Source organism: Cryptomeria japonica, chromosome 8 (assembly GCF_030272615.1).
Source record: "Cryptomeria japonica chromosome 8, Sugi_1.0, whole genome shotgun sequence".
Classification (NCBI taxonomy): Eukaryota; Viridiplantae; Streptophyta; class Pinopsida; order Cupressales; family Cupressaceae; genus Cryptomeria; species Cryptomeria japonica.
In genome coordinates this window covers 221260496-221270860 of record NC_081412.1, presented here as the reverse complement: position 1 = coordinate 221270860, position 10365 = coordinate 221260496, and the positions used below count along the sequence as shown (strand labels likewise).

At 36.8% G+C, this 10365-nt stretch overlaps 1 protein-coding gene across 1 annotated transcript; it reads left to right on the top strand.

Annotated features, from left to right (window-relative positions):
* The first annotated feature begins 3680 nt into the window (after positions 1–3680).
* Positions 3681–8448, top strand: LOC131027597 (ergothioneine biosynthesis protein 1). The gene is made up of 5 exons (XM_057957666.1): positions 3681–4135; positions 5178–5458; positions 5985–6222; positions 6338–6586; positions 7277–8448. The coding sequence occupies exons 1-5, from the start codon at positions 3687–3689 to the stop codon at positions 8379–8381; spliced, it is 2322 nt and encodes a 773-aa protein (XP_057813649.1). The 5' UTR covers positions 3681–3686; the 3' UTR covers positions 8382–8448.
* Positions 8449–10365: the final 1917 nt, after the last annotated feature.

Below are 10365 nucleotides of genomic sequence, written 5' to 3'. Positions count from 1 at the left end.
GATTCTGAGCAAATATGTTGAAGGCTCCCCTAGTCAGAGAAGGGGTTTCCTTTTGGCTGAACAGACTCCTCACAGTCTTGTTGCCTTGGATCTTAACAATCTGATGCAGAGGGTATGGGATGTACAATCACTTTCTTTGTTTTTTTTTGCTCAATAAGGGTCTCCACTAGGTGTCACCCAATGGACCAATGTTCTTAACCTTCCCAAGGTTATTAGAGCCTGCCCTAGATCCTTCCCAAGGACCTCTCCACTTAGGAAAACTCACAATTGACAAGGAGTCTCCTACCCCTTAGGTTCCAACCCTTCAACCAAAGACACCCAACAATCCCACACCCCAAGCAACAGGATCTTCAGTCACAAGGTGGAATTTGGCCTATGTGAATGTTTACACGTGTTATATGGAATTTGCATAGATCTTTACCCCTTAGATGGGTGTTTATTATCCTTTTGTAACATTTCCCCTTTCAGACCCAGGAAGTAGGGCTACAAGCAATTAGCCCTCCATTCTTAGTTTTATTGATTTGTCTCACAACCTACCTAAACAACACCTTGAATAAATTTGATATTTGGATACCCTTTTGGGCCTTCTAAAAGATTCCAAACTTTTGCATTTGGGTTTTGAGTATGGATGGTCAAACCCTACTGACCCTATTTTACCTCTTCTAGCCGGTATTGGGGTTTAGGCTCTCAAAAGCTTCACCGGTCATAAAGGAATGAAATAATGACACTTGTCAAGGATCTGAACCTACCCAAGGATCCTTCTCATTCCTATTTTGACCATCCACCAATTTGTTGTTCAGGGTGTCTACCTTCTTTTCCTACTACTCAGGCTTGCCACATGACCGATGTCAAGCCTTGGGCATAATCTTAGGAAAGTCAAATGACACTTCTTGTATTCACATCCACCACGAACAATTAATATACATGCCAAATCAACATACTCTCAGGTTTCAGGGTGATCCCATTGAGAGATGTTGATTTGTGCCACTGTTTGCATCCAAAACCTTGGTTTGAGGGTTTTACCAGGCCAGTGGGATGGAAAATCCTCTTTCTATCAAACCCGAATGTTTCAAGGCCTCAAATCAACTCCAAATGATTTGTAAACCTCTGCTACAACTTTTCAAATTCTCAATTCATGCCCACCAATCATTAGGAATCATGCAAGAACTGGAATTCAAGGAAAATGCAGAAAAACTCAGTAACCGTTTTGTTTGAAGACAAAGATTTCATTCAAAATTACTTCTCCAACTTCTCTAACTGGAAGACATCATTCCTTCAGGCTTATATCATGCCAAGAAACTCCTCCAAATTCCTCAACACATACAAGCAACCAACCAACCGTTGGAGTAACCACAAAAAGTTGCTTAACAACAATTGCAACTTTTGACAACATTTTACAAATTGATCTTCCCTTCATACCAAAGGTCAAGAATGAACATACTACACATTGTAGACTCCTAAACAACAAAAATACCTATAGAATGCCCATACAAGACCTTTGACCAAGTTGACACACTTTGGAGCCTTAGGGCTTATTACATTGCCTGGGCCTAATCAATAGGCCTTCAAACACACACGTTGCACCTTCTATTCCTAAGCATAAACATGAATCAAAATGATGTAGAAGCATGCCAAAATGAAGTAGACACATGTCCTGGTGCTCCTGCACCACAATTAGAGACAGGATGAGCAAGGGAATGAGTGGAGGAGGGTGAGAAGAAGAGGGAGAACCAGAACCTAGGAGTGACTGAGATTTCAAGTTTACAATCAAATCGTCTGAGAGCCAAGAGGGCCTTGGAGTTTGAATATGGCATGAGGTTGCAGGAACAGGCGATTTTGTTGGATACGCCAATCCATTGTTCTCCATCTGAAGGTTCATTTCATCATTTTTTAGAACAACAACTGTTTGAAGGGGAGAGATTTTACCTCTAGCAATTGCGAACTATTTGATTTTGGAGGATGCATTTGCCAAGAGTCTCCTTTCCCAGTCTTTGAACTTTTTTCTTCCGTCTACCAACCTCTGAGATTATCTCTAATTCATTGTAAAAGCCCTGTTTTAAATCTATTTCCACATAAATGTTAGCCACATCCCCCTTAAGTCCATTTAGGAAGTCTTCCTCAATACCCACTAGAGATCCTAAAGCATCTCCTATCTTCAAAAGGGCCTCCGAACACCAAAACTCAGATGGAAGACCAACTAGAGAAAGCCATACTGGAGATTTTTGAAATATGTGATTAGTAGGGTTGAAGTCTGGTTTCCAGTCTAAGAAATGGAAGGTCGAGCCCTAAAAAAAGAGAGGGCTACCATTAATGATAGCTTCTTTCAGCATAGAGTCCGCACATTCTAAAAAGAAAAAATCATTCTGCAATGGTCTAATTGAGATCATTCCTAGAAAAGAGGAAGTCCACCAGGACATGATTTCTTTGCTATCCCCTCAGCAGCCGCACCATTGAGCAAAAAGGGCATTCTCCTTAAGGCGGGTAATTGTTGGGTTTAAAGAATCCAAGGGAAGGACAAAAAGCTTACTCCCCATACATTTCCTATTCCATTTTTGGTGCTTATGATCGAAAGGAGGGACTTGCCAAGGAGGAAAGGTATTTCTGAAACCCAAAACCGCATGATCTCTGCGACTAGCCAGCTCTCTCGAAGCCCTGAAGTGGGAATGAAGGCGTTGAGAATGAGTCAGTTTTGGAAGGGAAGGACCTCTTTGGCTGAAGCAAAGTTGGACTTCCTTGTTTGAAGAGGAATGTTATTTGGACCAGTTGCCACTTTGCTTGCCCAAGAGTCTAAGCTAGGGAACTTGGAAGAAACATCATTCTAGGAAGGATGGGACCTTGGGTGTCGAGAAAATCCAACATTTCGAGGCTTTCCTTGGTTATGCCATTTCAAACTACTTTAGTTTAGGTCTATAGCATTATTATTTTTATAAAGATTTTGTTCTTTTGCCTGCCAAGGGCGAGTAGAGCTACGACTGAAGGAGGTGCCCATCCGAGCCGAACGCGGAGGAAGGCCTGCCCAGTTCCATGTCTGATCATTCCTCTTGAAACTGTAGTTGCTCTGGTTCCTCTGATTCCTATGGGACCTCTGGATTCTCTGGTTTCTCTGGATCCACTCCATTAAAGTTATCTCTATGTTACATATTTTTTCACAACTAATTTCACTTTCAATTTTTTTAATTTTATTTTAATTGATTGAATTAACAAGTTTATTTACTCACCTCACTTATAATTCTAGAAGAACTAATAGTTGTATATATAATGATATCTTTCAACTTCTTTTACTTAATTTTAAAATTATAATGAATTAGAAGGCTATGCAACAAAGATTCCTCTACTATGGCCGGAACTTTTTTATTTATTTTTAAATTCCAACCAATAAACAAAACGAAAATGGCGTACCCCGCATAGAGGATATGCCAAATATTTATTATTTAACACGAATATATACTGCTCAAGAAATTGAATTCTGGCCGCTAACTGTAGTTAGATTTAACTGGTTTACGATTTCTTGATAGTTTATGAATTTAATATTTGTGATTTAATGCATTTTCTTCTCCTAGAAAAGCTCTGATAGCAACAATTTTAACAGACATGGCTGCTTTCGTTTTCACTTTATTCATAAAGTATTTCATTTCATTCCAACTAGTTCACGATCCAAATGCGTAAGACATGAGGATACGTGTAAAATGATTATCATATTATTATTTGGAAAGGAAATTCGAACACCCAGTGACATTATGCACAATATAAAATGGATTTCACACACCATGGAGTACGGCGGATCAAATGGTGTTAATAGAGTTCTGGTTAAACAGATTGCTATAAAAAGAGTTGCATCTGTTCTACAAAACTTACAAGTGAGTATGGCAGAGCAAATGGTGTTAAATGGGCTGAGGAAACAACAGAAAGAGATTAAATTGAGTTTGCTGTATGACAGTCATGGATCAGAGATCTTCGAAGAGATTACAAGTCTCCAAGAGTATTACTTGTTCAATGAAGAAGTCCAGCTTTTGAAAGACAAGGCAGTGGAGATAGCAGAGGCCATTACTCCTGGAAGTTTGGTTGTTGAATTGGGTTGTCGTGATGCTCGTAAGACTGCTCCTTTACTCTCTGCTATTCAACATGTTCATGGAAGGTGATAAAAAATTTTCAAGTTTTTGTTTTGGGTTTTATCAAACTTAAAAGAGGTGTTTAATTAATCAAAATGTTCTTAAATTGTTTTTAATTTTAATTGAACAAGATATCTGGTTTTAGTATTTTTATGTCCAAAGAACACTTTTTGTTTCTGGATTTTCTGTTCGTTGGGAGTCGAAATGATCCTTATTGTTTTTACCATGGTTACTCAGGACAGTCTCCTATCCCCTGAGATGCAACTCGGAGATGGAGACAAATCTATATGGAGACGTCTAGATGCATAGGGTACTTTTGGCTGTCGTTTTTTTGTTGTTGTTGTTGTTGTTTAGGAAGTCTCCCCACTAAAAATTGACGTTACTGTCCAAAAAAACTAGGGCAAATTTGTGATAAAACGAAAAAAAAAAAAAAGGAAGGCAAACAAATAAAATAAGTCTGTAGCAAAGCATAGTTGTAGAGAAATAACTAATAAGGAAACTGCATTGCAGGAAGACAAATATCCATGCAAAGTTATAGTGATTGGATCTATTGATAGTAAACAGTTGTATGACTGATTCCTTGTCATTGTAATGGTCTAAAGAGAAAGTACCTCTACTATTTAGCTGATAATATTGAGTGTGTTCAACACCTATATTGCCTTACTTTCACTAAACTATTTAGACTAGCTATGATACCAACAGAATAAATAATTTTAATTTATATTTTTGTTTAATTTTAAAATTAATGTTAAACTTTACCACTGTTCTTGTTTTCAAAATTCTATCATGATATTCTAAAAATTATTAAATTATATTAAAAAATTAACATCTCCAAATACCTCGGTCTCTTATTTTTAATAATTAACCATACCAATATCGATATCAGTCTCGAAATACCCCATCTCCTAATAACCTTGATTTTAACTTATTTGGCAAATAAAACACATATCTTTGCTCTTCTTAAAAAAAATAGATACCATCTTTGTTGAACTTTTTGGGTCAATTTAATACAGATTGTCGTTGCATTTTTGGGTTTGATTTTTTTTGGTGGTTTTGTGGTCAATTCAGATGCAGGTATGTTGGAATTGATGTTTCGGAAAGTGTGCTGAATGAGGCTAGAAGAAGCCTGGCAGAGCTTGTGGCAGGACTAGAACCTAGTGCCATAGAATTTGCGCATGCAGATTTTATCAAGGGTTTGCACCAGGTGAAAAGCTGTTATCCTGAACAGCAACTCTGCCTTGTATGGCTTGGAAGCAGTGTTGGCAATTTGACAAGGGAAGATGCTGTAAAAATTTTCAAGGATGTTTTCGAAGCTGTGGGATTCACTTGCCAACTACTTGTCTCCATGGGTAAGACTCTAATGATACCACATTCATTGATTTTAACATTTTGTTTATATAAATCTGAAGATGATTTCTAATTGTACCTTTTGCTATAACTTTATCAATATTTCTTGATTCAAAGCGTAGAAGCAATGGATTAATTACTTATTATTATGATATGCTATTATCAAATTTCTATCTTCTGCAACATACCCATATCAACAACGTATGAATGTTCTGTTAGTTAACATTCACTTCAGTGCTTGTGCTCCAGTGATTATAGTCTTTCTTGGCTCTGCACTGACACTATATGAATCATTAAGTGGTAATCGCATATAATGGCTCTTTGAGTTAGTATAAATGATTTCCCTGTGATTATTCTCACATTTTCATCCATTCCCATTGTCTGCAGTGTAGGTCCTAATTATTCGATTTTATGGTATGAGAGCCATGACATCTTTTTCATTCTCTAAATCCCCTGCTATGTTTCCATTGCCAAAATGAGTATTCATAGAAAATATATTTCTGACGATAAAGGTTTTATGTTGGCTAGATATGTGGAGGAATCCTGAAACCCTTTATTCAGCATACAATGACAAGAAGGGAGTAACCGAGCGCTTCATCAAACATAGTATGCAGAAGGCACTGTCCTGTATTGGATATGCACCTGATGAGGACTCGGTACAATCATGGTGTTATGATGTGGAGATTAACAAACTTCTTAGAAGAGTAGAAATGTACATCTCCTTTCCCCAAGGTTTGACTCTTAATAAACATCAGATCCAAATCAGGTAACAGCTTCTTCCCAACAAAAAATCATCGTGTATCCTCTTCTGCAATTAGATTTATCTACATCTATACGTGGTCATAAATTCTAATGTATATATACACTTAACATTTTGACAGACCCAGGGAGAGGATTTTGGTCGAATTCTCCACAAAATACAGTGCGGATGATATAAAATTTGTTGCAACCAAAGCCTACTGCCAGGTGCCTAGATGTTGGGGAGACAGATCAGATTACACCTGTCAAATATTCCTGCCTGTCAGTCATGCTTTGGTGCAGTGCTGGAGGGACACTGATAAACTGTTTGCAGGCATCTTGGATTGGAACTCCAAGCCAATTGATCTGCGACATCCATATATCTTCTACTAGTAATCACCCAAAGCCAATTAATACAATTTTGCTAGATCAGAATTTCTTTATAGTTTTCTTGAATGTTTTAATTTTGTAAATAGGTTGCTTTCAGATCAGTTAACTTGTGCACAACTCAAGTACTTCCTTTGGGTTTAGCTATCAGCACCGTGGGTGTGCAATATCTTTAGCCATAGAGAATCTAATCATCCTATTTTATATAGAAACTTTGGAGTGGATATAATCCATCAGATCAAACTAGCATAAGCTCATTCAATAACCTCTGTTCTCCAAGGATATCGGAGAACCCAAAATTTTGAAGGATTTTTCGTACATCTATGATAATTTCTTGAAAAGTCAAGAAAGTAACATGAAAGTCTTAGGACTGGGGAGTCATGACTAATTTCTCTTGAGCAAACCTAAGATCAAGCCCACTTACGTTGTTACCCGGTGTGTTTAGTAACCTAAGCCACTTAAAATTAAAAAGAATGAAACTTCTTTATTAACCATGAAGTTTTCCCACAATCAAAGCAGTTTAACTTGCTACTCAGACCACTTAACCTGTCTATAAATTTTGCTCTTTGATCCTTTCATATTCTATTCCGATTTCAGGCCATGCAGTAGTCAGTTTTTCCCCAATTAGTTGAACAGTTTTTGTATTATATTTTCCTCTGATATATGGTGTGTAAATGCTGTGTCATTGCATGCAGTGGTCATGTTTGTGTCTTCACAAAGATAAAAATGATAGCAAACCAGGAAGAATCAGAATTGGATACCATATTTTCAAGAGGAATTGATCCCAATGTCCTGGATCCATCGCAGTGCCACAGCCATCCAGTTATACCCTCAACATGGCCCTCAAAGGAAGTTGTGATTGACTATGTCAGAAAAACAAGAATATGGATACAGAATGAGGTTGCAAAGGGAAAAATGGATACGAGGGTTTTTTCCCTGGTAATTGAGCATGAAAGAATGCATCAAGAAACCCTGACCTACATGGTAGTCCAAGACAGGAAAAAATCATTTGAGAACAAAACAGTAGCTATTAACAACCCACAGAAAGACAACATGTTTTCTGACATCCTCTTGCACAAAATTTCCAGACCAGACATATCAATTGAAGCTGGAGATGTCACTTTAGGGCAAAACCCATGTGATATATCTACATTCATATGGGACAACGAAAGCCCACCATTTCATACAAAAGTTTCCGAGCCATTTCTTGTAGCTGCAAGGCCTGTTTCTATTAAGGATTACCTCGCCTTTATTGTTTCTGGAGGCTACAAAATCAGGAGGTTCTGGAAACAGGAGGACTGCACCTTCTTCTCTGAGAATGGATTTGTCCATCCAGCAACATGGTCTTTGGTGGGCACTGAGTATTACATCCATGGCCCTGAGTCAATCAAGCATTGGACTGAAGTGGCTGAGGAAGCTGTGTATGTAAGCCTCGCAGAGGCTGAAGCCTTTTGCAAGTGGATGGGTTGCAGAGTGATGACAGAAGCACAGTATCACAGGATTTTGGACTGTGACAAGCATGGAAAGAAGGTTCTAAGTATGAGAGGAGGTGGTTGGGAGTGGACTAGCACAGAGTTTCGCCCATTTCCTGGCTTTAAGCCTATGCCAGAGTATGAAGAATACTCTGCTGATTTTTTTGATGGGAAACATTATGTTCTCAAGGGGTACTCAGATGTGACCCATGCAAGTATGTACAGAGATTCGTTCAGGAACTTCTATCAACGTCAGTACAGATATGTATTCTCAAAATTTAGATGTATTCTTTCAGCTTGTGATGGGTATCAGTCACAGCTCCATTGAATGTATTTAGACGGTAGGTTCTGTAAATTCTAGACCAGTGTAGTATGTATTAGACTTCGACTTGGAATTGCCATTGTATATAACTTATAAAGAAATAAACTACTCTACATAAATCTATTAGAATATTAACATCAAAATCTTAGGAATAAGAGTTGAGAATGATAAAAATGCTGAAATTAATGCTTGGAAATTTGAATAGTAAATGCAAATAATTTGCTCTTGGTTCAATGTAGAATTTAACTGTCCTAGCAATGTTGCATAAATTTCAGGTTGAAAGACAAATTCATTAGAATCTGTAAAGCTTTAACGAAATCAATCTCATGGATCTAAACTTGGCTTGCAGCAAGATCTAAGCCAGGCTCGTAGATCTAAACTAGGCTTGCAGATATGATATCAACTAATTTCCAAATGTTTAGTCTTTGTATCGAAACTTGATTTGTGTGGTTAGCAGTTTGCACATGACAACAATAATTACTACTTTGTCATAAACCCCTAGTAAGGATGCCTAGTTAATGGCTTGAACAAAATCAAGGGTAGTATGCAATCATGTAGTATGGCTTAGAATGTTAATGAACTGCTGATGTCACTAGATAATTCTTTTTAGACTTCCTAATGTGTGCTAAAAGGTGGTAATTCCATGTGTTCATTAGAGTGACTAAATGAATTAAAGATTCACTCTACCATGAAATTCACTTATTTCCCACATTGAGTCAGCTGGTAACAGCCATGTGTAATTTTTGAAATAAAAAGTTATTTCCACAAGTGCAGAAGTGATAGATAAAGGTGGCCATCAAAGAAGCCATAAGGATCAACAACCTAGAGCTTGATATTAGGAGTCATGTCCAATTTCCCATTAACTAATCCATAACGATAATGATAGTGGTAGCAGAAATGTTTGTGCAACCACAATTCAAACTTGGGTTGGATGCACTGAGAACAATGGACTAGCCCTTCCCATAGGAGAATTCACTTGTGATGGGTTACTTAGCATTACGTAAGTTAGAGTAGGGAATCATGAGGCTTGCCCATAATTTCTAAATTTAGAAAATTCAATTGGGGAATTGGTGTAATTTTGGAAGTTTGATTTAAGTGGACCTATAGGGTGACATTGTTTCTTCTCATTATAGTTCAAAATATCACATGTAAATTAGATAGCCTTTTGTAAATAGTGTAACATAATAGTGTTGTTTGGTCATAGTAAGATCTTTGTTTTCCAAACAATTAAATCGTGTAATCTTTTTTAAATCTTCTAGATAATACTAGAATACTTTTACACAAAATAAGTGTTCCTACTAGATTAGTTATACGTCTAATTGTAGCAATATTTATGCATCTAAGAATATTGAATGTATGTATGTATGTATGTGTATCAAGGAAATATTTTAATTAAAAAAATTAAAGTCAATGGGTCATAGTAAAAAATGTAGTAAATTCAATTTTCAATTGTTTCCACTTAACTTGAATATCTAGTGTATGGCGAAAAAGAAAATTGATAAAAAAAAAAAATTTAATAATTTTCTAAATTCAAATCTCTTCTCCACTACCTCTTGGTGGTGGGGATATAGGCTAGCTAGATTCTAGCAAACTCTCTCAACTCTTGCTATTTCTCTTGTTCACTTTGATAATGTTCAGATAATCAAGATGATAGCATTAAATACGATAATGAGGGATGAGACCCTTCCATAGACATTCCAAACCCCATTGATGTATGGAGCAAACTAGATGATTAACATTCTCTTCTTCCTTACTTTGCTCTTGGTTTCACTACTTAGGAGCTTATTTTTATTTTATAATGTTCTTTGTTTCAAGGCTATAGCTCTATTTGGATTTAAGTTGTGACTCTTTCTACCCATCTTTTTTTGTTGGATATGAATAACATTATTTTAGAAATGATAATATAGACACTACTCATGAAAAAGGTCAAACAAAAGATTATTTCTTCAATTGTGCCAAAATATTTTATAAAATTAAAAATCTTTTTTAA